This window comes from Arvicanthis niloticus (genome assembly GCF_011762505.2).
Source record: "Arvicanthis niloticus isolate mArvNil1 chromosome Y unlocalized genomic scaffold, mArvNil1.pat.X SUPER_Y_unloc_2, whole genome shotgun sequence".
Taxonomy (NCBI): Eukaryota; Metazoa; Chordata; class Mammalia; order Rodentia; family Muridae; genus Arvicanthis; species Arvicanthis niloticus.
This window is the reverse complement of record NW_023044979.1, coordinates 4,160,416-4,186,426: the sequence shown is the minus strand read 5'-3', so window position 1 is coordinate 4,186,426 and position 26,011 is coordinate 4,160,416. Positions and strand designations below refer to the sequence as shown.

The 26,011-nt window shown below is 38.4% G+C and overlaps 1 protein-coding gene and 1 non-coding gene across 2 annotated transcripts; both read left to right on the top strand.

Annotated features, from left to right (window-relative positions):
* Window positions 1-7,240: 7,240 nt before the first annotated feature.
* On the top strand, window positions 7,241-9,971 carry LOC143433970 (uncharacterized). Its single transcript, XM_076928154.1, has 3 exons — window positions 7,241-7,289; window positions 7,488-7,548; window positions 8,688-9,971. The coding sequence occupies exons 1-3, from the start codon at window positions 7,256-7,258 to the stop codon at window positions 9,916-9,918; spliced, it is 1,326 nt and encodes a 441-aa protein (XP_076784269.1). The 5' UTR covers window positions 7,241-7,255; the 3' UTR covers window positions 9,919-9,971.
* An 11,262-nt stretch (window positions 9,972-21,233) lies between these two features.
* Window positions 21,234-21,400, top strand: LOC117696021 (U1 spliceosomal RNA). The gene has a single exon (XR_004604771.1). It is a non-coding gene; the product is annotated as a U1 spliceosomal RNA (small nuclear RNA).
* The last annotated feature ends 4,611 nt before the right edge of the window (window positions 21,401-26,011 follow it).

Here is a 26,011-nt window from a genome sequence, read left to right as displayed (position 1 = left end):
TGACTGGAGCCTCCAGGTACCGTGACAGGCGGGTGGAAGCGGAGGCCCCAGGTTGCCCATGAATCTGAGGCAGGGGCATGACTGGAGTTGCTTACAGGTACTGGCAGGCGGACCTATGGACACACCCCCAGACTTGTACAAAGGAGAACTGTATTGTGTTGGGCGTTATTATTGAAAGACCCCCAGGAGGGGAGACCCTCACTCTAGTCTCGAGATATCGCAATCACTCAGTAACTCTCAAGACACAAGAGGGTTTATTCAGGAATCAGCCGGGCTGAGGTCGAGACTCATAATGAGGAGTGTCTACTAGGAGGTCAGGGGGAGAAAGGTATTTAAAGGAAAAAAAAAAACACAAACCAGGGGAGTGAGGGGAAAACCAAGGAAGGGTATCATAAAAATAGTGGAAAGTTCCAGCCCATTATTCAGTCGGTCATGTGGGAAACATCTTGTACATGTTTTTCTCAGGAATTGAATCTTCCTCAACCATCTACTTTGTGGTCAGCCAGTTCTCGGAACGACCCAGCTGACCTGTATTTTTAGTTCTACATTCTTTGTGGTCAGCCAGTTCCTGGAACCTGGAGCTAGTGAACCAGTTGGCCTACATTCTTGGCTCAGCTCTAGGGGGTCATAAAAACTTCCCATAACCTTTATAAATTTTTATATCTTTCAATTGTCACCTGGTCATCGTTTTCATGAGGACACAAGGTCACCAGTATGTGTGAAACTGACCATCGATCTACTGTGATTACTATTCTGGGCTTTCATTTTAAGATCTAAAATAAAGTACTTAAGTACAAGCATGGAGGTACAAGCCTTAAATCCCAGAAGAAAAGCGACAAGCAGTTCTCTGATTCAAGTCTTCCTGGTACAGAACAAGTTTTAGGTAATGAAAAGCTTAGATACACAAAAAGTGTTACACATGTATTACCCAGCATTCAGGAGACAGAGCCATGCAGACCTCTGAGTTCAAGGTTCATCAACTGGGTAAGATCCAGGACAGCCGAGCTTAGGCAGGGAAGTTGTTGATAAATAGAAAGCTGGTGATGGTGTAATAGAAGGAGCCATGTTCCAGCCCCAGCAAGCAGAGGAACTCAGCAGTTTGTCCTTGTGGCTCTAGGAGGAAAGAATAGAAGAGACAACTGAGACAATTGATAATGGTTGGCTGTAGTTAAAAAATTAGTGGGGATGAAGAAGAAACCAGCATCACTGAGGTGAAATCTTGTGGTGGGTTTTTTCTGAGAGGACAAAGAAGCTGTGTTCCAGAGACAGCCAAGGTTGTCCTTTGTTGTGCACCTGGATTTGATCATGTGTGAGAATCATCCAGGTGGTATTGGTTTTTAGGCATAAATGAATCTCATGCAGAGCAGCTAAGGCTTGGCCCAGTAAAGGGAGTGCAGGAGAGGAAAACAGTGAATCCTAGTTGCAGGAGAAGAACCCAACATATTGAAGATATCAGTCCGATGGGATGAGCAGAAAGAACAGCAGCAGCAGTAAAGTGGAGTCAAGCAGAACCTAGAGTGCTATAGATGGAAGAGCTGGAGAAGTGACCCAATCTGTTTTGTGGAGCACAGATGATCATGTGTGGATCCCAGATACTGGAACAAGAAGCTGTAATACTAAAGTTACCTTTGAAACCCTAATATTTTGAAATTCCAGAGCTGTGGGGTACCTGCTCAGGAAAACTGTTTCAGACAGTGCAGTAACAGATAGTGAGGTAGGTCTTTGGACAAACTACCTTTTCTACTGAAATGCATGGCTTGTGGTTGAACAGGAGCATCTTTCAATAATCAGGACCTCAGGCACAAAGATGAGTTTGTAATGCCCAATCAATTCTGTTTCTGAGAGTGCACAAAGTCCACTTGAGCAAACATCCTATGACAAGCCCCTCTTGTCAACAGCCAGTCAAGGTACAACTGCAGGGTTAAGCTACATATCGATAACTAATACACCTTACAGAGAAAAAGTTAGCCTACCCATCATGGTTGACAGTTGATTTTGCCCCCTTGATTGGTTCCTGCAGATTATGCCAGTCATGTAGTTTTTAAAATATTAAGCTGCTGACCTGTATGTTAATGTCCCAATCTTTCTGTAACTGCAATAAATACCCAGCACCCCTAGACTTGGTCTCTCAGATTCGAGCTCATGTGAGGCTGACTGGTGAGAATCCTTATTACAGAGCTCATAATAAAGACCTCCATGTGTTTGCATTACAATAGGCTCCTTGTTGGTCATTGGGGTCTCTCTAACTTGGACATAACATCTTAGTGGAATCACAAGACCCTCAGGACTCCCAAGTTAAGGATTGAAAGGCCAACTTTTAATATCTACTATTGTTTCTGTGTCAGTAGCTTGTCTTCCAGAATTGTGTATGTGTGCCTTGGTTTTCAGATTTTTCTTGAGTATCTGTGTAGGGAGATGAATAAATTCAACGTGGAACCCTGCTACAGTGGATACACTAGAAAGTCTGAGCCCCAAAGTGCTTCAAAGATGTTCCAGAGCCTGGTATAGTAGACAGTGTTTCTCTGGTCTTAATCTCTGGGAAGGTTAGAGCAGACTTGGAGCCCTGCTACAGGGCTCACAGTTGCCATCCTGTCTTCATTTTCTCCTTTGTCCAAGAGGAGGAATCTTCTGGGTAGCTTTTACTGCCCCCTTGTGGCTGGCTGTATTGTGTGTGGCACTTTGTCATTCTCTCACTGAGGAAATGAGACAGACTCCACCCTAATTGATTTAGTTACCAGCCCCACACCTTGGGTTAAATCCTTCTTAACAACAGGACCTAGACCCATTGACTAGTCCATGACAGAGAGCTCTTAAAGACAGCATCCAGGGCAAAATCAGGGTCTGCCTACCTTGTTTTACAGGGTAGAAAGACAAAGACCTCATTTCCCACCTCCTGAACTACCCTCTGCCCAGTTCATCTGTGACTCTGTAGTTTTGAACTTGGAGCTGTCATAAGATGGGAGGTTGTTCTTCATTGATTCTCACAAATTTAGCATATCTTCCTTGGACCAGAGATCCTGTCCTTTGTGGTAGTCATTTGTGTTGTGTGAGACACTCTGCTTTTCTGTCCACCTTCCAGCTGTTTTAGCCTCCTCTTCTGTAGCAATGGCCTGAGAACCCAGGGTTAAAGATGCTCACCCCAGGTTAGCACAGGCTCTGAGCTCCCCATTCCAGTGTATTCTTCCCTGCTCTGAGCCAGGTGCCCTCCCTATTTTGTCCTGGCTCAGCCACAGCTCCAACTCCCTCTTGTGGTGGCAGGGGATCCTGTAATTGATATGGTTAAATTTTTGGGTTTTTGTGGTAACAACTTCCTCATTTATTATTGTGTCTGTGTTATTGTTGTTTTCAGTTCTCAGTATTTCAGAGCTACAGTCATCTGAAGGAGCCACAGTTGAGGGCCTGCCCTCATCAGAAGGACTGGGTGCTATGTCTGTGAGAGATAGTGTTGATGATTGATTAGGAAGGCTCTTCCACTGAGTATTGCAATATCCCTAAGCAAGTGAGTGGTCCTGGGCTGGATGAGAGAGCAGGCTGAGCATGAGACAGTGACCAAGCAAGAGAGCAAGACAGGAGACAGTGTTTGTCCATGATTTTTTATGGTATATTTTATTTACATTTCAGATGCCATCCCTTTTCCCCACCCCCCACCCCCATGAAAACCCCTATCCCATGCCCCTTTTTCCTTTATACTCTTTTTAAAAATATTAACTAAAGGCATTATAATTTTGTTAATGCTGAATCAGAAGTGTAACCCAATACCCAACCTAGATATATAAACTATCTTTGACTGGTGGAGACATGTGAACATTTGCCTCCATGTCCCCCCCTTTTCTCTCTCTTTCTCTCATCACCTAGCTTCTCCTTTCCTTTTTCTCCTCCTCTCCTTACTCCTTCTCTTCCTCTTGGTACACCTTCTGACCTTAGTTCTTCTTACATGTCACCCTTCCTGTTAAAATAAAACTTTTCCCTCAAAATACAATTAGAGCATAATTATGCCAATTTGTACAAGTGAGGTACAAGATAGTCCTAATACCCAGTCCATTATTTTGTTGACTAACCAGAACCTCTGTCATCTATCCTAACTAAAACTCTTAATTCTGAAGCTGGATGTTTCCTTGGCTTTAGAATGAGTGTCAGCTGAAAACCATCCACTCAAAAATTTTCTCTCAAGGTAAATAGCCAGGATTGGCTATGAGACCATATATCATACAACCCTGTCAGAAATCCAGAATAGCTGAGTTAATTGTCCATGCTTTTTGCTTTCAGTTTCTAATCTAAGCTTCCAAAATGATGGACTGTGATCTGACAGAACCATGTACAATAACCATTTATTACCTGAGATGCTTTTGCTTAGAGGATTCAATCACAGCAGCAGAGTAGCAAGTTAGAACAACAACCAAATGGTATCAAAGGGTTATTTGGCTGCTGTACAGAATCTATGTTGTAGATTGTATTCTTGTGGACAGGACAAATTTTGGGTAGAAAGATTTTTGGATGGGTTGGTGTCTTTAACTCTCCATTAAGGGTCCTGCCTGACTGCTGGATGTGGCCTCTTCAGCATCCATATCTCACTGGTATGCATCTCAGCTAAGATCAACCTTAGAATCCTTGGTACCTATTTTTCATCTCTGGCACATTTTAAATGTACCTCCTCACCCCCAGCCAGCTGCAGATTTTGATTCATTTTCCCCTCTGGCCTTCTCTTGTTTCTCGCCACACCTGTTGCTGGTTCTCCCCGATTCCCCTTTCTCATCTGTTCTCCCATGCAGTTCGCTTTCTTCCATCTGCCTCTTACGATAGCTTTACTACCCCTTCTGAGTGAGAGTAAACTGTGCTCATTTCAGCCTTCCTTGTTGTTTAGTTTTTTGTGTCTACGAAATGTAGTGTGGGTTTCCTGTATTTTATGATTATTATTAACTTGTAATTGAGTACACACATGCATGTGCTTTTAGATCTGGGTTACCTCACTGAGATAATAATATCTAGTTGTATTTGCCCACAAAATTCATGATGTCATTGTATTTGATAACTAAATAATGTTTTATTTTGTAAATGAGCCACATTTTCTATGGTTTTCACATTTTGGTTGAGCAGCATCTGTATTATTTCCAGTTTCAAATTGTTATAAGTAAAATGGCTCTGAACTTAGTGGAGTTCCTACTCTAGGTCACCTGCCTTCACAGAGTTCCTCCTGTATCTTCTGTTTGTCCTTTGAGAGGGTGTGAGACCGTGGGTATCCATGATGGTGTATCAAGTCTCTATTGGGTGAGATGCATCCTCTCCACTGAGGCCAGATGTGGCAGCCCAGTTATGGGAACAGATTCCAATGATAGACAGCAGCTTTAGGGACAGCTCCTGCTACAGGTTTTGGAGGACCATCATGAAGACTGAGCTGCACATTTGCTACTTACAGCCCACCGGTCCTTTGTCCACCTGTGAGTGTTATTATTTTTGTCTCAGTTTCTTAATGTCCCCAAGGGTCAAGGTTAGTTGAGTCTGCTGGTCTTCCTATGGAGTTCCTGTCCTCTTGAGGGCCTTCAATCCTTTCCCCAACTTTTCCATCAGAGTTACCAAGGTGCATGCAATGTTTGATTGTGGATATCTGTTTCTACTTCAGTCAGTTTCTGGGTGGAGCCTCTCAATGGACAATTATGCAAGAATCCTGTGTGGGAGCATCACAGATTATCCTTAATAATGTCATAATTTCAAGCTTGTCCATGTTTGTCTCCAATTGAGTGAGTTTCCATTGTCCGCTCCTTCAGTCTCTGTTCCAGCTTTACTTCTGCATTTTTTTTAGACAGGATAAATTTTTGTTCTGGGTGTCTCCAGTGTTGTGGCTGAATCTGATCCTTCAGCTTTCTTCTCATGTTCCCATACATTCCCCATTTGGACTCTGTCCCTCAATCACATAAGATACCGTGGACACATTTGCTATTCAATGCTATGCTATTTTGCAAACCTGGTGGTTTTATATTTTTAACTTAATTCATTCTGATTTGTTTTTCTAGACCAAATTTTTCAATGTAGCCCTTTCTGTCTTGATTGTAGATATAGAAACCACATAAGCTCCCTGACATGTTTTTGTTCAATAAGCACATGATTTTGTGCTGGTCTTCATCCACATATTTAATTTTGAAATTTAGCCTAATATATAGATTATATTCTATTTCTCCGGATGGCTTCTGCTCATGTCATCAATATTATCTGATGCTTCAGATTCATTGAATTGCAGGTGTATGATGTTCTGACTAACCCTTATGTTTGTTGTGAAATTTTTGAATAAATAAGTGTATTATGGCTGAGTACATGAATATGAATATCATGTGTGTCTTATCTTTACTGTTGTCAGAAGATGGCCTCAGAACTCCTGATGCTGAAGAAATGGACAGGTGTTGGTCCACATGTGTATGCTTGAAATTGACCACCATTATGTGGAAGACTATCAAGACATATCAATATATCTCTTGAACTAAGTTCTTTATTTCTGATCAACATATATATTACCAATATTTTCATCGATCTATTTTTAACTGTTTAAACATGCATTCCCTTCTAGTATAATTTAATTAATGTTGCTGTTTGAACTGGTTCACTTTATGTTTATGTAAGATAAATACAGAACTGCAGTGAATTTATAATTCTTTGCAGAAACTTCAGTAAAAAACTGTGAGTTCATTCTATCATTTTTCCCTGGTTTATTTTTGTAGCAGAGTGAGGTTCCTAACATTTAACTTTTGCTGTCCTGAAACTCATTGCATGGCCCTTGCTGGCATCCAGCTCAATGACATACCTGTACCTTTATGATTAAAGACATGAGCAAATACACACAGCTTGCCCATCACATTTGTAGTTAGTAATTGTTCATACATCTTTTCAGATGTGTGCTCAGTACAGTTGATCTGTTTCCCCCTGCATATCCCTCTCAGTTGCCATTTGTGTTGCAAGGCTATATCCTATTCAAAGGGTTCAGAAGTGACACAGGTGAACCTTATATTTCATGTTTTTTCTAAACTGACATGGTGATTATATTATAATTTGTGTGTTAGAAAATAAGTGGAGGAATCACCTGAATTATATGATTATATTGTCTAGGAAGCATAATTTACTTTGTAGTGAGGTCAGTATCAGGCTTTGTGTTGTATACATGTATGTGATATTTTAGGAAGCAGTGAGTTTTGACGATGTGCATGTGAACTTCACTGCAGAAGAGTGGAATTTGCTGGATCTTTCCCAGAAGAATCTCTACAAAGATGTGATGCTTGAAACCTACTGGAACCTCACTGCTATAGGTAAGACTGTGAATTTATTTTTGCTTCTCAATATAAGGGGAAAATGTTTCTGGGTTACTGATGATCATATCTTATTTCAATAGAGAACAAGTAATATTGAGTTGAATAAATCAGGTTCATTGCTGTGAAAATTCAGAGTAACTTGAATTTTGCCTAATTCTAATACCATATCATTTATTTTCTGGTACCATGTTTTAGACTATAATTTGGAAGACCATCATATTGAAGAACAATGTCAAACTTCTAGAAGTCATGAAAGGTAATTTTAATGTCTAAACTGATACAAATATGCCTGTGAGAAAATTTTACTATGATCTGGAAGCTCTAACGGAAAGCAAGTGTGTAAAATATCAGTCCTTTTATTGTAGCTGTAATTATAAATTCACCCAAAATTATGTACCTCAATGTCAGTTATGTGATTGGTGTTTGCAAGGCAATTCTGTAAGAAAGAAGAGAAGGAAACAATGCCTTAAGCGATCAGTTTATTTGATTTGTATCTCCATTAGAGCTATGTTGTGGAACTACCAATTTGTATAGTCTCATAATATTTAGATGTTGCACATTGAATAGTGATAAACATGTATCCATAACCTTCTAATAAGCAAATAGTTCATGATAAAGTTGGTGATACTCATATACTTGTAGTGAAAATTTTAAGTTTAGTGATTTGTCAGTTTTTGAGAGTCAAGAATGACGTCCTGGAGAAACATTAATCATGTCTACAATGAACAAAAAGCCAATGCATGTGAACTCAATGTGGAAACCTTTCATTTGTTCTTCTTTTTTAATGGCTGTATCAACTGTCAGAATGGATGAAACCATGTGAGCATAGAGATACTAAAAGGAACAATGTAAATCTATCTACTTCAGAACAATGAGAAGACATGTAGTATTCTGCCTTTGGTAGACTTTCTGAATATGATAGCCATTTGCAATTAATTGGTTTCCTGACTTTACTGGGAAGATCCCCAAAGTCACACTGCAGAAAATCTCTATGGGTACTAGAAGTTTGTAAATTCTTTTGTCATCCTGATTCACAGTGCTGCTGTTGTGTGATGCACACTACAGGAAAAACTAAGAATGCAATCAGTGTTTTAGTGCCCTGAGTTATCCCATATTTCTTAAGACATGTTAAAAACATCATATAGAAATCTCATATAGAAAAAGGATTCTGTAAATATGAGCCATGTAATAAATGCTCTTACCATCACAGGTATTTTCAGAGAGGTAAAGCAACCCACAGTGAGCAAGTACAACCATGAACATCAAAGTGATAAAACCTTAAGATCTGAGTGTTCTTTATTATTAGACCAATTGTAAAATTTATACATATTTGTAAAATGATTGATCAGTCTATGAATGTGGTAAAGCTTTCACATGTGCCCATTACTGTTGCAGGCATGAAAGAAGTCATACTGGAGAGAAACCTTATGAATGTAATCAATGTGGTAAAGCCTTTTCACGTCACAGTGGTCTCCAATATCATAAAAGAACACATACTGGAGAGAAACCTTATGTATGTAATCAATGTAGTAAAGCATTTGCAAGGCCCAGTCTTCTCCAATCTCATAAAAGAATACATACTGGAGAGAAACCTTATGAATGTCTTCAATGTGGTAAAGCCTTTTCATGTCACAGTAGTCTCCAAAAACATAAAAGAACACATACTGGAGAGAAACCATATGAATGTACTCAATGTGGTAAAGGCTTTTTATATCACAGTCATCTCCAAAGACATAAAAGAACACATACTGGAGAAAAGCCCTATGAATGTAATCAATGTGGTAAAGCCTTTTCATGTCGCAGTCATCTCCGATCTCATAAAAGAACACATACTGGAGAGAAAGCTTATGAATGTAATCATTATCAATGTAATCAATGTGGTAAAACCTTTTCATGTCACAGTGGTCTCCAATATCATAAAAGAACACATACTGGAGAGAGACCTTATGAATGTAATCAATGTGGTAAAGCCTTTTCATGTCGCAGTCATCTCCAATCTCATAAAAGAATACATACAGGAGAGAAACCTTATGTATGTAATCAATGTGGTAAAGCTTTTTCATGTAACCGTAATCTCCAATGTCATAAAAGAAATCATGCTGGAGAGAAACCTTATGAATGTAATCAATGTGGTAAAACCTTTTCATATCACAGTGGTCTACAATCTCATAAAAGAACACATACTGGAGAGAAACCTTATGAATGTAATCAATGTGGTAAAGCCTTTTCATGTCACAGTCATCTCCAAAAACATAAAAGAACACATAATGCAGAGAAACCTTATGAATGTAATCAATGTGGTAAAGCCTTTTCATGTCACAGTCATCTCCAAAGACATAAAAGAACACATACTGGAGAGAAACCTTATCAATGTAATCACTGTGGTAAAGCCTTTTCATGTCACAGTCATCTCCAAAGACATAAAAGAACACATACTGGAGAGAAACCTTATGAATGTGATCAATGTGGTAAAGCATTTTCATATCACAGTAGTCTCCAATGTCATAAAAGGACACATACTGGAGAGAAACCTTATGAATGTAATCAATGTGGTAAAACCTTTTCATATTACAGTGGTCTCCAATATCATAAAACAACACATACTGGAGAGAAACCTTATGAATAAATCAATGTCTTAAAGCCTTTTCATGTCACAGTCATCTCCAAAAACATACTGGAGAGAAACTGAATGTCATGAATGAGGTAAAGCCTTTCCTGGACACAGTCATCTCTGAATACACAAAAGAAAACATGCAGGAGAGAAACCTTATGAATGTAGTCAATGTGATAAAGCCTTTGTATGTCACTGTAGTCTCCAAACACTTAAAGGAACACTGGCTTTAGAGAAACCTTACAGATGTAATGAATGTGGTAAAACCTGTGCCTATCTCTGTAGTCTCCAAAGACATAAAAGAACACAAACTGAGCAGAAACCTTTTGATTTTTCTAAAGTTGGGAAATTGTGTACATGCCACAGTGGTTTCTGAATACAGAAATGAACACATTTGAGAGAGAAAGCATCTGAAAGTAATCAACAGGTGAAAGCCTCTGCATATCCTAACCATTTTTAAAAGCATGAAAGGATTTATAGTAGAAATAAACTGTGGGGACTTAAGTTTGTTTGACCCTAAGAAGTGGCAATATTAAGAGATGTGCCTTGTGGCAGATGTTACCTTTTTGAAGGAATTGAACTAGTACGGCGCTGATCTTTGGAGCTCAAGCCAGTACAAAACAGACCCTCCTACCACTAGGCTGGAAGACAGTCTCTTCCTGGATACCTTCACATGAGGATGCAGAACTCTCAGCTCCTTCTCCAGCATCATGGCTGACTGCATGCTGACATTCCTGGTATGATGGCAATGGACTAAACATTTGAAACTGTAAGCCAGGCCCAATTAAGTATTTGCCTTTAACACAGTTGCCCTGGCTACAGTGTCTCTTCTTAGCAATGGAAATTCTATCTAAGGCAGAAGTTGGTACCCCAGACTTAAGCATTGCTATGATAGGCCTGACTGTGTTTTTTTTTTTTTTTATGGAGCAATGTGGATTTTTAGACTTTGGATCTGTATATGCATTAAGTGGAACGTAATGGGCTGTCCTAGTAAGAATATGAAACACATATGTACTGAGGGTGATTTGAATTTTGTATATACTTTTTATGATGTTTTACGGAAGAATGTTGCTGCCTTTTGCCCTTGTCAGTAGAGTGTCCTTGAAGATAAGGTAAAGAGGTTGATGTTCGTTGCATTGACAAAGGAAGTCTCAGTGAAGCCAGCAAAGCCTTTGAGCTATGTTTGTCTCATGACGATTTGAGCAAGTATAGTAATCTTAGAAAGAAAAAAAATATAAAATGTTAGCTCAAAAGATAAAACCTAACCAGGAAGTTGAATGAAGCTGAATTCTGTGATCAATGATATTAAATGGAATTAAAGGAACAGTGATATTAGGGCAAGATTCCATCCACCTAAACTTATGGATGTGAAGTTGTATGGAAGAGAACTGTATTGTGTTAGACATTCTTATTACCTAGTTATTATTTTCATGTGGACATAAGAGTTACCAGTATGTGTGTAATTTACAATTGCTGGATTTTGATTAGTATTCTAGGTTATCATTTTAAGATCTAAAATAAAATACTTACATACAGGCATGGAGGTATATTCTTTAAATTCCAGATAAACATCAAGCAGATCTCTGATTCAAGTCTTCCTGGTACAGAACACTTTGTAACTAAGGAAAAGTTTAGGTATGGGCAAAGTGTTACACATGTATTACCCAGCATTCAGAAGACACAGCCAGGCAGATCTGAGTTCAGGTTAATCTACAGAGCAAGTTCAAGGACAGCTGAGCTTAAGTAATGAAGTTGTTGAAAAATGGAAAGCTGGTGATGAAGTAATAGAAGGGGCAGTGTTCCAGCCACAGCAAGTATAGGAACTCAGGAACCTTGTACATGTGGATCGGGCTTTAAAGGCAATAATAGAAGGGACGACTGAGACAATTGATGCTAGTTAGCCATAGTCAAAAAATTAGTGGGGATGAACTAAGAAACCAGCACCACTGAGGTGAAATCTTCTGGTAAGTGTTTTCTGAGAGGAGAAAAAAGTTGTATTCCAGAGGTAGCCAAGGTTGTCCCTTGTGGTGCAGCTTGACTCAGTCCTGTGTAAGACTCACCCAGGTGGCACTGGCTTTAAGGCATAAATATTTCATGCAGTGCAGCAGAGGCTTGGCACCATGAAGGGAGCGTGAGGGGAGTGCAGCCAAGAATGTTTGTCACAGAAGAACCCAGCATATTGAAGTTGTCAGTCCCATGGGATGAGCAGAAAGAACAGCAGCAGCAGTTGAGTGGAGTCAAGCAGAACCTAGTGTACTATAGAGAGAAGAGCTGGAGAGAGACCCAGCTTCTTTTGAGGAGGGCAGAAGATCATCTGTGGATCCCAGATACTGGAACAAGAAGCTGTAATTTTGAAGTTACTTTGGAGACCCCAAGTGTTTTAGATTCCCAAGCTATGGGATACCTTCTCAGGAAAACTACTTTCAGGAAATATAATCAGCCAAAGAGAAAGAATTGTGCTGCAGTGATCACGGAAGACGAAGTTGGAGATCTGAAGAACACTTTGACATCAGACATTAGAGATTGCCTTACTGGGTTTTGGTGTTCTTTTGTGCCCAGTATTTGTTCACAATGGTGATTAGGTATGGTGAAGTATGTCCTCTGAATTTGGATGAATATTATGTGGTTTTTTGACAGTATAGGGGATTATAGTTACATGATTAGAATGATCTAAGAAGAGACTTTGAACTTTGGACTTTTAACATTTATGAGACTTCTATAGATGAGGACTTTTTAATTTGAACCTCACATATTTTGTATTATGCTATTTTTAAATATGGTCTCCAAACAATCATGTGTTTGCACAATCATATGGGGGCCAGGAAGTGGAATGTGGTAGTATAAATTTGCTTGGCTCAGGGAGTGGGAGGAAGTTATTATAAGATGTGGCCTTGTTGGAGGAAGTGCATCACTGTGGGAGTGGGCTTTGAAGTTCTACCCACTGCAGAATGGACCCTCCTATTAACTCCCTGGCAAACAGTCTCTTCCTGGCTGCCTTTGGATCAAGAATCAGAACTCTCAGCTTCTTCTCCAGCATCATGTTTTCTTTCATGCCTGCCATGCTTCCTGCTATGACAAAAAAGGACTAAATCTCTGAAACTGTAAGCCAGTCCCAATAAAACTGTTGCTTTTTTACAAGTTGCCTTGGACATGGTTTTTCTTCATAACAATGAAAATACAAGGACAGAAGCCCTGTGAGTGTATTTAATACAGTCAAGCCTTTGCACAATTCTCTAGTCTTCATTATCATGAAAGAATGTGTGCTAGCGAAAAACCTTATGAATATGTTTGGTATAATGAAGCCTTTGCACACCTCTGTAGTCTTCATCATTATGAAACTATTCATACTGGACAGTGCTTACATACTGTGCTAAAGCCATTACATCATGAGGTCCACTGAAATCCAACACAACTCAAACACAGGACAAGGCAAATGATAAGAATTTATTGTAATCAAGTCAGTACTGATAAGTCAGGGCCAGAAAATTACACTCAGAATCTCAGCTGCAATACCCCAGCCTCAGCCCCACCCTGAACCAGAAAGTTATATAACTTCCAAACGTCAAAAACACAAAGTCCTGTGCCAAGTTACAGCTACATTTTTCTTCAAATCATGTTTTTTTTTCTGTTGTTACTTTATGTCAAAAGATACAGATTGGTCTACACTATCAGCCATTTGTTATTTTGTGGTTAGGAACATGCATTATATTTTAAGAAATAAAACATGAATAACAGAAATTATGGTTAGGAACAGTTGTTATGTTTTAGGGAACAGACCATGAATAATAAAAGCTGGTCAGATATTATTAAGTACACAGGTCCCCTATGACTTGGAACTTAAACTTAGTTTCAGTTTATGATTAAATGAAGAGTGATAACAAAAGGCAGTCCTTAGGGCAAGTTTCTTTTGCTTCTTCCCAACATTTGTATACTATAAACATATTAGAATATATAACAGCACATATTGATTACATATCTTACAAATTTTATCAATGAGATAAAATCTTTTCACAACACAGTCATCTATGAACATAGAAGGACACATCCTGGAGAGAAACGTTATGAATAAGCAATGTGGTAAAGCCTTTGCATGTGGCAGTCGTCCTAGAAACCATGAGAAAAAGTCATAATGCGAGAAACCCCATAAACATGGTCAATGTGTTAAAGTCTTGTTCTTTCTGATATCTTTATAGAAGTCTAAACTCTTTAGTAAATCATGAATCCATTAAAGTCTTTGTATATTGCAGTACTCTTTGAGCACCTTCAATAATATCAAAAGTAATCTGTGACTACAAATAATTTGTATGATCTTACCCAACACACATTGAGTTACTAAAGGTTATCCATTATGTAGAATAAAAATTTAACAAGTGTCAAACATCACTTCAAACTTTAAGATGTCTCTCTATTTTGTTTACACTTGCAAACTCATTTGTACATACAAAGGCCACTGGTTTTTCTTTTTCTTTTTTAGTTATTCGGGTATCCAACAACTTTGCTGAAAGTGTTTACCAGCTCTGGGAATTGCCTTTGGAAAGTTTTAGTTCACTTGTAGTTACTATCATATCATCTGCAGATAATGATAATTTTACTTCCCCCTTAAATTTATAATTTAATGTTAAATAAGTTAACATTAAATTGTAAATTGCACTATAGGACTTGGAATATAGGACTAGTTAACATTAAACTGTAAATTACCATACAGGGCTACTTAGTATTAAATTGTAAATTGCAATATAGGACTAGTTAACATTAAATTGTAAATTGCAGTAAATGTCTAGTTAACAATAAATTGTAATTTCAATGTAGGACTAGTTAACATTAAAATTTTAGGTAGTATTTTGAATAGATATGGAGAAAATGGATCACCTTCTCTTCTTTGTGAATTAGTGGAATTAATTAGAATTTATCTCCATAATTTAACATCGGCTATAAGTTTGCAGTAAAGTGACATTATTATGTTTAGGTATGTTCCTTGTATCTTTAATCACTCCAAGAACTGTATCATACAGTGGGGTTAAATATTGTCAGATAATTTTTCATCATCTAAGAGATTGTAACTTTTCTTCATACACTTTAATCACATTATGTAGAACCATCCCTGCATCTCTTGAACGAAGCCTACCTCATTGATTATGTTGAATGGTCTTTTGAGGTGGTTTCTATTTTATTGTATTTTTTGTTTTATTAAATATATTTACATATTTGGTTTTAAGGAAAAATTGGTCTATAATTCTCGTTTGTTACTGAGTCTTTATATTGACTGGATATTTGAGTAACCATGGGTTCATGAAACAAATTGGCTAAAGTTTTTTCTTTTTCTATATTGTTTAATACTTTGAGGAGTATTCTCATGAACTCCTATTTGAAAGTCTGGTAGGATTCTACCCTAAAACTCATGGCCCTGGGCTCCTTTTGGTAATGACTTCTTTTTTCTAGATGTTTAGGCAGTTTGAGTTGTTTATCTTAGTTTGATTTAACTTTGGTAAGAGGAACCTATTGAGCAAAATTTCCATTAATTTTAGTAACTCCAGTTCAATGGAGTTGAGGCTTTTTAAAACTATGTCATTACCAGTCTTTAGATTTCTTCATTGTCTGTTATTTTGTCCCCATTTTCATTTTTGATTTCATTAATTTGGATATTCTCCATCATTTAATAAAGGTTTGACTATCTTATCTAATAAAAGGCTCAAAGGAGCAACTCCATGTTTCATTAATTCTTTGCATATTTCTCTTTCTATTTTTTGATTTCAGCCCTCAACTTGATAATTTACTGATGTCTAATCCTTTTTTTCATTGCTCACTTGTTTCTGTACTAGAACTTAAAGCCTGCTGTTGAATTGCCAGTATGAGAGCTCTCCAAATTTTTCATGTAGACATTTTGTGCTATGAACCTTCATCTTAGAACCAGTTTCATGTTTTTTTGTATTCTGTAAAATTGTTCATGTTTCATATTCATTTGTTGAATTCTAGAAAGTCTCTAATGTCTTCCTCTAGGTTTGTCTTAAGCTATTTTTCATTCATAGTGAGGTGTTCAGCTTCCATGAGTTTTTAAGCTTTGTGTTCTTTCTGGTTTTGTTGATGTCCAGCTGTAATCCATGGTGGTTTGATAGGACTCATGGTGTTATTTCAATTTTCTTGTATGTATTGAGGTTAGCAGTGTGTCTGAATATGTGTTCAGTTTACAAGTAAGTTTCATGAGGTGCTGAGCAGAAGGTATATTCTCCTATATTTCAGTAGAATGTTTTCTAAGTATCAGCTGGACTTATGTTCATGTTGTCAGGTAGCTGAAATATTTGTCAGTTTTTTTATTGGTATGGAAAATTTGTCCACTGGTGAGAATGGAGTATTGAAATCTTGGAATATAAGTGTATGAGTGTTATGTGATTTTAGGTTTAAAACACTATCTTTTATGAAGGTTGGTGAACACGTGTTTAAGGCATAGATGTTGAAACTTGAAACATTTTCGGTGATTTTTTCCTTTAAGAAATTTGTAGTGTTTTTCTCCAATTCTTTTTTTTTTTTTTTTTTTTTTTTTTTTAGACAGGGTTTCTCTGTGTAGCCCCGGCTGTCCTGTGTCCTGGAACTAACTGTAGACCAGGCTAGCCTCGAACTCAGAAATCCGCCTGCCTCTGCCTCCCAAGTGCTGGGATTAAAGGTGTGCACCACCACCGCCTGGCTCTCCAATTCTTTTGATTAATTTTGTTTAAAATTTATTTTGTTATATTTTAAAATGACTTCACCAGCTTGCTCCTTTGGTCCATCCGTTTGGAGTGTCTTTTTACACCTATTTAACTTGAATTAATGCTTTTTCTTGATATTGAGCTGTATTTCTTCTATGCAATTGAAGTTAGATATTTATTAGCATCTATTCTGTTAGTCTTGTCTTTTTATTGGTAAACTGTGGTCTTTGATACTGAGAGAGTCAATGAACAGTGATTGTTAACTCCTTGTATTTTGTTGTTGTTGCTGCTGCTGCTGCTTGTGCTGGTGTTGGGGTATCTGTGTGCTTTCCTTTCTTTTGCAGATAATAAAAGATTATTTACTACCTGTGTTTTCATGTGTATTGTTAACTTCGTTTGTTGGATTCTTTGTATATAATTTTGTGTAAGTTTGTATGTGTAGAAAGATAGTATGTAAATTTGACTTTAGCATAGTCTATCTGATTTTTTCCATTAATAGCAATTAAGCTGTTTTTGTTTTTTTTTTTTCCATTTTTCAAGACAGGGTTTCTCTGTGTAGCCCTGGCTGTCCTGGAACTCACTCTGTAGACCAGGCTGGCCTCAAACTCAGAAATCTCCCTGCCAAGTGCTAGGATTAAAGGTGTGCACCACCACTGCCTGGCCAGCTTTTTTCTACATATAATAATCTGGGCATCTGTAGTTTCTGCAGCATATATGTCCAAGACCTTCTTATGTTTACAGACCCAGTGAGAGGACATCTGCAGTTTTAATAGATCCTCATTGATATGGTTCTTGCCTTTTGATCTTTGCAAGTTTTAGTATTCTTTCTCTGTACTGGATGTTCTGATTATTATATAGGACACTTCATTTTAGCATTCATTCTGTTTGGTGTTTTGATGATTCTTTTACTTTGATAGGTACCTCCCTCCCTATGTTAGGAAATTTTTCTTCTAAGATTTTTGTCATCAATATTTTCTGAGAATTTGATCTAATATTCTTCCTCTAGTTTTAGTATCCTTATGTTTTATCCTTTCATAATGTTGAGATTTTCTAGATATTTTATGTCAGGAAGGTTTAGATTTAATATTTACTTTGTGTGATATTTTCATCCCTTCTATTGTATCTTCAATGCTTGAGATTTGTCTTCCATCTCTGTATTCTGTTTGTGAATTTTGCCTCCATAATTACTTTTTGCAGTACTAAAGTTTTGTTTCCATCATTCCCTCAGTTTGTACTTTTTTATTGTTTCTATTTACACTTTTAGGTATCAACAGTTTTGTTTCCTTCTATTCTTGCTTTGTTTTTCTTGGCTTTATTTATAAGATTTGTTGGTTTCCTCCACTTTTTATTTGTGTTTTCCTGGCTGTGTTTGAGGTATTTATTGATTTCCTCCAATTGTTTGTGCTTTCCTCAATTTCTGTAAGTGATTTCATCATTTCCACTTCAAGGACCTCTATTATCTTCACACAGTTGGCTTCAAAGCCTTTTTCTTGTACTTCAGCTATGTTGGAATATTCAAGATCTTCTTTGGCAATGGAAATGGGCTCATACTCATTAACCAGAGGGTGGTAAATGTTACTCTTTATTACATAATCAAGTACCAACATCATTGAATGGAATGTGGCTATAATTTCTGGAAGTGAAAAGGTCTATTTTAGGTCAATGTACATGAAATAAAATAGTTTGTGTCCACACAATAAAATTTATGGTGGGACCCACCATAGGCTCCATGATAGATTCTGTGACATATTAAGCTTACATTTGACCCAATGTTTTATTAACTCCATTGTTGTTTTTTTCACCTTAATTTGGACAGGGAGGCAAATGAAGCACTTTTTAAATAAGTTACTTTGTTGAGATGATGGTTTTAATAACATTGCTTCCAATCACTAACCATGGAGTCACCATTAAAAAAAAAAAATTTTCTAATTTGCCATCTTGTATTTATTCATGTCAGGTGAATGAAGAAAACTAGATTGATAGGTATATAATTTAGTAACTTTAGCATAATCCAAAAAATATTAAATTTCCAACTGTGGAGATATGGCCAATGTACTTTCTGTTTTAAGTAAGGTCAGATGATTGAGACACAGGCCATTGGCTGTAATTGTGTGTGTCATGTTACAGATCACAGAAGCTAACATTGCACATAGTAGCCAGGTCAAAGAATGCTGTATTAATGCCATTTTCTTTGCTAGGAAACTGCCTATACTTATTCAAAGTCAATGTAGGTATATTTCTTTTCAATTATATTTCTCTTTTTCTCATTTTTAATTAAATTAAAAAAATTATTTACATTCCAAAGTTGCCTTCCTTTCCTGGTCCCTCTTCCCTGAGGTCTTCTCCTCATCTTCCTTCATGCAGCCCATGAGAAGTTTCTCTTCCACCAGCCCACCCACTGGGACCTCACCTCCACCAGCTTCCTTTTTACCTGTGGCATCAAGTTTCTATAGGGTTAAGTGCATCCTTTCCCATCGTGGCCAGACAGGGCAGTTCTCTGCTGCACACATGCCTGGGGCCATGAATCATCCCCTGTCTGCTCCTTGGTTTTTGGCTTAGACTCTGGAAGGCCTGAACTGTCCATGTTAGTTGACACTGTTGTTCTTCCTATGGTGTTGCCCTCCTCTTCACCTCTTTAAGTCCTTATTCTGATTCTTCAAAATGGAACTCTTTACCCTAATATATATATATATATATATATATATATATATATATATATATATGAACTTTTTACCCTACAATAATACATATAGATAGATAGATATAGATAGATAGATATAGATATAGATATAGATATAGATATAGATATAAATATAGATAGATAGATTGATAGATGGATAGATCGATAGAGAGGGAGAGACAAAATCCACAAGATACATAAACTTTTAACCAAACTAATGAAAGAACAGAGACAATATCCTAATTACCAAAGTCAGAAATGAAAAGGGAGACATACAATTATACATATATGTGTATGTATATACATATTCTCCTCACCACCTCATGGTATCTTCTCCAAAATTGACTATATAATCTGTCAAAAATCAAGTCTCAACAGATACAAGAAGACCAAAATTTTTCTCATGCACCCTATCAAATCACTGCAGACTAATCTAGACTTCAGTAATAACAAAAACACCAGAAAGCCACATACTAAACAACTTTCTACACAATGATAACTTGCTCAGGGAAGAAATAAAGAAACAAAAAACTATACTCTAGAATTCAATGAGAATGAAGACACAGCATACCCAAACTTATGGGACACAGTAAAAGCAGTGGTAAGACAAAAATTCATAGCACTAAGTGCCCTCATAAACATACCAGAGAGATCCTACACAAGCAAGTTAACAGCACACCAGAAAGCTTTAGAATAAAAAGAAACAAACACACCCAAGAGACATAAACAGTAGGAAATAATCAAATTCAGGGCAGAAATGAACCAATTAGAAACAAAGAGGACAGTGCCCAGACTCAAAAAAATCAAGAGTTGGTTATTTGATAAAAATCAACAAGATAGAATAGCCCTTAGCCAGACTAACCAGAGGGCACAGACACAGTATCCAAATTACCAAAATCAGAAGTGAAAAGGGAGACACAACAAGAGAAACTGAGGAAATTTTTTTTTAAAAAATCATCAGTTCTTTCTATAAACTGGAAAATCTAGATGAAATGTTTAGCCAGAGAAAAGGATAATGATCTAGATAGATACCATAAACTCAAATTAAATCAATATCAGGTAGATTATCTAAACTGTAGTATAACCCATTAGGAAATCAAAGCAGGCATTATAAACCTCCTGTCTAAGAGAAGGAAAGGACTAGGTAGTATTAGTGCAGAATTCTACCAGACCTTCAAAGAAGAGCTAAGAACAATACACCTTGAACTATTCCACAAAATAGAAAGAGAGGGAATGCTACCTAATTCATTCTACATATATTTGTTTTAAAAGTCAATTATTGATTTCAAATGCAACACTGCTATACTCGCTTGTCGGTTCTCATTCCCCTTCAATCCCAAGTCATTAAGAAGTTCTTTCTGGGCTGGAGAGATGGCTCAGTGGTTAAGAGCACTGACTGCCAACTTAAACCCAGACAGCGTTTTACAAATAAATACATAGTCCTCCCAGAATCTTGTTGACTAAATTCTCTTTGCAATTTTGAGAAGTAGAAGGGAGGAATTTAATCAATTCTCTTAAATGCAGTAGCAATTGCCTTGAAACAGCCTATTGTGCTGACTTATTCAGAGTAGTCCCCGGACGGCTCATGACAGATCCAAGCTAAAAGTTCTGTTAATAGAAAAAGATTCAAGGAAAAACGTAAAATCGCCTTAGCATTGTGATAGCAGCAAGGAGTGGTTTAAGAATTAATACATCCGGAAGAGAAAGGATGAGACGTCACTAAAAGGGGCGGGGATATCCAATTAGACAAAAATCAGGTCCCTGGTTTTTTTTTTCTTTTTAATTTTGGGGGGGCGATTTTTGGACGGAGTATTTTCATCAAGTATTTAGAAGTTTGTACTCTAATCTGTGTAAGATAAAAACTGTGTAGTCTCGAAAACAAGGCCAAAAGAATGTGTAGTATAATTGACTGTAACTGACAGTGTGTCGATGATCAGGGTGAGGTAATACTGTGGCCTGACCAACCCATACTTACCTTGCAGGGGAGATACCATGATTGTGAAGGTGGTTTGCCCAGGGCGAGACTGGGCGAGGCTTATCCATTGCACTCCGAATGTGCTGACCCCTGTGATTTCCCCAAATTCGGGGAAACTCAACTGCATAATTTGTGGTAGTGGGGGACTGCTCTCCCCTGATCTTGTGGTTAAATAAAAGAATTAGTGTTTGTGTGCCGTTCGGTGTAGTATTATAATTACAGCATAAACAGCAACAATCTGCTATTTGGGGGTCAGAGGAGGGTAGAGTTTCTTACAGCCTAGGCTGGTCTTGGACATGTGTAGCAGATGAGTCTCCTGCCACCATGCTTGTGACCTTGAGCTCCTGATCCTGCCTCTACTTTCCCAGTGATGAAATGCATTAGTGCAACACCATGCCCCACCATTTGTTTTTGGCACAAGCTCTCATATAACCCAGATTGGTCTGGAACTGTGTATGTATCCCAGGCTGGCATCAACATTCACAGTGCTCTTTATACTTCTGCCTCCCAAGTGCTGGAGTTATTACAGGTGTGAATCAACATACCCAGAGGAGATTTATTTCTCACAGGTAAGAAAGTTAAAAGTCTAGAGCACTTGCATCTACTTGAGGGTTTTCTTGCCTTATTCCATGAAAGAAGGCAGACAGAAAAGAGGAGAAAGGGAGAAAGAGAGAAATTGGGTGCTATTGTTTATAACTGTACATCCCACTCCCTTGCTAAAAAACCTCTTTGTGGAAAAAAGGCCTTAATTTATTCATAGGTGTGGTGCCCCTTGACCCAAACACCTCTAAAAGTTATCTCTCAACACCTCTACATTGGAGATCTAGTTTCCAAAAACAGATTTCATTTTATCTACTGGGGACTGTGCATGCAAACATGAGTGATCCTTACAGGGACATTCGTATTCAAACCACCTCATGCTTTCAGGCACATTAACAGCTATAGGGAACTTACTGGGTACCAGGGACAGTTCTAGGTATTTAGCATCTATTAGCTCATTTAAACCTCTCAACAACTCTCTGGTTATTGTTATCATCCTTAGTGGATGGAGAAGTTGAGCATTTTCATCTGTGCTGAATCATTGCTCTCAGGTTGTAACATGGAGAAAGTGGGTTGTCTTTTAGTTTGAAAGAGACTTTTTCTCTTCCCCAGGTGGGGAGTTAGGGTTCCAGAAGCTCCTAGTCACATAAAACATAGTCAGTGGGCCCCTGACCTAGCCCGCAGTTCAGTCAACAGGGTCTGCAAGGAGAGTGGGGATGGAGGGACAAGAGATTCGAAGAATGGAGACAAGACAGGCTGTCTGATCAAGTCTTGTTTATTGAAAGGCAATTATGGATATATAAGCACAAGCAGGGGAGTGCAGCTGGGGACACTAAACAACAAGTCCCAGGTATGTCTGAGAAAAACAAGATGTTTATCAGAGTGTGCTCAGCTGTTGTGGGCTGTTTGTAGAAATACCATGCTAGAAAAAACAAGTCTCTTATCAGGGGGAGAAAGTATCAACCTGCAAATATATGGCCTGAGATGGCTGCAAAGGTAGTAGCTGCTTTCTGCTAGGAGTCAGCTCTCAACAGCCCCAAGACTCTTATGTTGAAGTTCATGGATAATAGAAGAATGGATTTAGAAAAAAATGTTTTGGTATAGACTGATAGGTGGGAGCTTGAGAGGAAGTGGGCAGAGCTGCTGTGGAGCAGAATGGATCTCAGAAGTGGAATACCACTGACCTTCCAATAGAGCGGTTTTCTCCAGAACAGAAACTGCAGTGAGGAATGGGAAGGGAGATGGCTCAACCATGAAATGTCCAGGTGTCACTCACAGTTTTTGTCATGTCTTCATATACAGTTCTAAGAAAGGTGCTCATGTGAAGGAGAGAGATGAACAGAGAACAGACTTCCCTTGTGGTATCTTTACTTCTGGCCAGAGCAGAACCAAAGACATCTTGGCTTAAATATTTCTAGAATTAGGCAAGGACAAAATTGCTCACAAGGCCAGTGCATTTAGTCAAGGGAAACTTTAGTAGCCCTCTGCTCTAAAACCACCTGGCTGCTTCCTATCCTGTTCTTACCAGTTCCATGGGAAGGTAACAAAGTTAGGCCAAGATCTTAGAATAAACTGGAAACATAGTCTGTCATTTTATTTACCCAGCAATGGAATGGTTCCTTTTGTATCTTAATGTGTCTGAGCTTATATTCTTCTAATTATTTTCTCTCATTATAGATAGATAAATAGATGGAGAGAGAGAGAGAGAGAGAGAGAGAGAGAGAGAGAGAATCTCATTGTAGCCCAGATTGGCCTCAAATTTGCTGAATTTCTGATTCTTCTGCCTCCATTTCCCAAATGCTGGGATTATAGGCACATACCACTATTTCCATCTGTAGTGTGATAATGTTTCTGGGAGACATGAGAAAATGTCTACTCACACTATCTAGAGAACTGATGAAACACTAAAATAATAATATCACCGAAGTTTAACTTGGTGAACCAATGAGTTTATTGGGTTACTTATAGAACTATGGGTGAGGGGTTATGTACAGGAGCATAGAAGACTCAAAGCTGGCTTCATCACCAAAAGTCTACCCCATTGTATGTGATCCTCCCAAAAGCTGGAACCCTGGAGTTCTCTATATACCTTAAATGCAGTTGGACAGTTGTGAGAGTCTTCTCTGTATTAGCAGGCCTTGCTGCTTACATAACCTTGAGGAAGGAGGGGCTTTATGCATCTGGCAAGTTTCCTGAGATTTTTGAGTTGTTTACTTTCTGAGTCTCAGGAGACTTACTTTAAAATTTTCTGAGTCTTTAAAAATACTGTTATTTTATGTATATGGCTGTTTTGCTTGCATATGTGTCTGTGCAGTGTGTGTGTTTATTGTCATAGGAGGTCAGATAGAGGCAGTGAACCTCCTGGAACTGGAATTGTGACTGGTTTGGGCGTTACCATGTGGGTCCTCTGTGAGAATAGTAAATGTTCTTAATTGCTAGAACTGGAAAAATGGTTTTTAATTGCATCTGATTTCCTACAAGGCTTATGCCCAAAATCCCAGGATTAAGAGGCTAAAGCAGACAGATTGCTTTGTGTTTGTGGCCAGCCTGGGCTACAGTGTGAGATTCCCCTCCCTGCCTTGTCAAGTAAACTATAAGCCTGGCATGGTTGTGCTTGCCTTGTAATCCCAGATTTTGGGAGGTAAAAGCAAGATGATCTGGAGTTCAGAGTATCTGTGGCTTCATAGTGAGTTGTAGGCCAACTTGAGCTACACTGAACCTTTTCTAAATAAAACCCTCAAAACAACAGCAACAAAGAAAATTACCTATGTAAGTAAGTCACACCTGTTATCCAAGCACTTAAAGGGCTGAGGCAGAAGGATCAAAGTTTGAAGCCATATCTGAGTTGCCTAGCATCTTTTAGGCTACCCTGAGTTATAGAGTGGGATCCTGGCTCAACTTACCTGTCTTGGTTTTTTAGTTTTGTTTTTTCTGTTGCTATGATTAAAATACCTTGTCAAAAGTAACTTAAAGAGCGAGGGTTTACTGTGGCTGCTAGTCTGGGGTCTAACCTGTCAGTGCAGAGAAATCCCTGGGAGGTGCTTGAGGAGGAGGATTTCTTGATGCTACAGTCAATAAACAGAGCAGCAAATGCCTGTGCTTGCCTCACTTTCTCCTTTGTATTCAGCCCAGCATCTCATTCCAGGGAAACAGCACTCTCTGCCATGGGTGGGTCTTCCAATCTCAATTAACCTAATCAAAATGATCTGCCACAGGTGTGCATCTCTGAGGTCATTCTAGTTTCTGTCAGGTCAACAGTTAATATAGTTATACTATTGATCACACTGCTTCACCTGTAGTAAAAATGGACAAGCTTTTTTTTTCTAGGCCTTATTCTGTAAACAGTGCAGCCTAGCAACTGTTTGTCTAGGACTCATCCTCAGTATTGCAAGTAATCCAAGCAGCATTGTAAGTTCATTGTAACTCCTGGGACTCTGACATGGGTATCTGGGCTCCTTGGCTCACACCGTTAATTCCAGCACTTGGGAAGCACAGGTAGGGAGATCTCTGTAGGTTTGAAGCCAACCTGATCTACATGTCAAATGTTGAGGACAGCCAGGGCCATGCAGAGAAATTCTGTCTTGAAACAAAACAAAACAAAGTAATAAAAATAAAACCAGAGCCAAACCAAGCCAAAAAGAAAATAAAAAACAAAACTGGGTGCTGTGTGTGCCACTATGCCTGACTGTTGGCATCTGTAGTTCCCAACAGTTGAATCAGTGTTCCCCTCCATGTAATACTAAGTTTTTCATTTTGTACCTGTATTTTAAATTATACATGCAAATCAGACGCCAGAGGTGACAGACCCTCTGGAGTTGGAATTACAAGTGGATTTGAGCCTCCTGATGTGGGTGCTGGGTAACAAATTCTGGTCTTTCAGAAAATCATCTCTCCAACCTCTAATATTTTGCTTTTCTTTAGATTTCTTCAGAGTCCCCCCCCCCACCCCTAGTGGTTTTCCTAATTTTCCCCTTCTTCTTTCCCATGTCTTCTTCTCTGTACCGACCCAAGCCTCTGTACCAACATTCAAGTCCTTCAGTTTTCTTTTTCAAATGTATGAGGAGGTATATTTGTGTGTAGTGTGTGAGGGTGCACAGGCACTGGCAGGGGCAGCAGGTGTTCTCTATCTGTTTTCCTCCTTTGAGACAGGCTCTCTCCCTGAACTTGGAGTATGCCTTGCTTTTGTCTAGGCAGGATGCCAGCACTCCTGCAGGGGTCACAGGTGTTTGT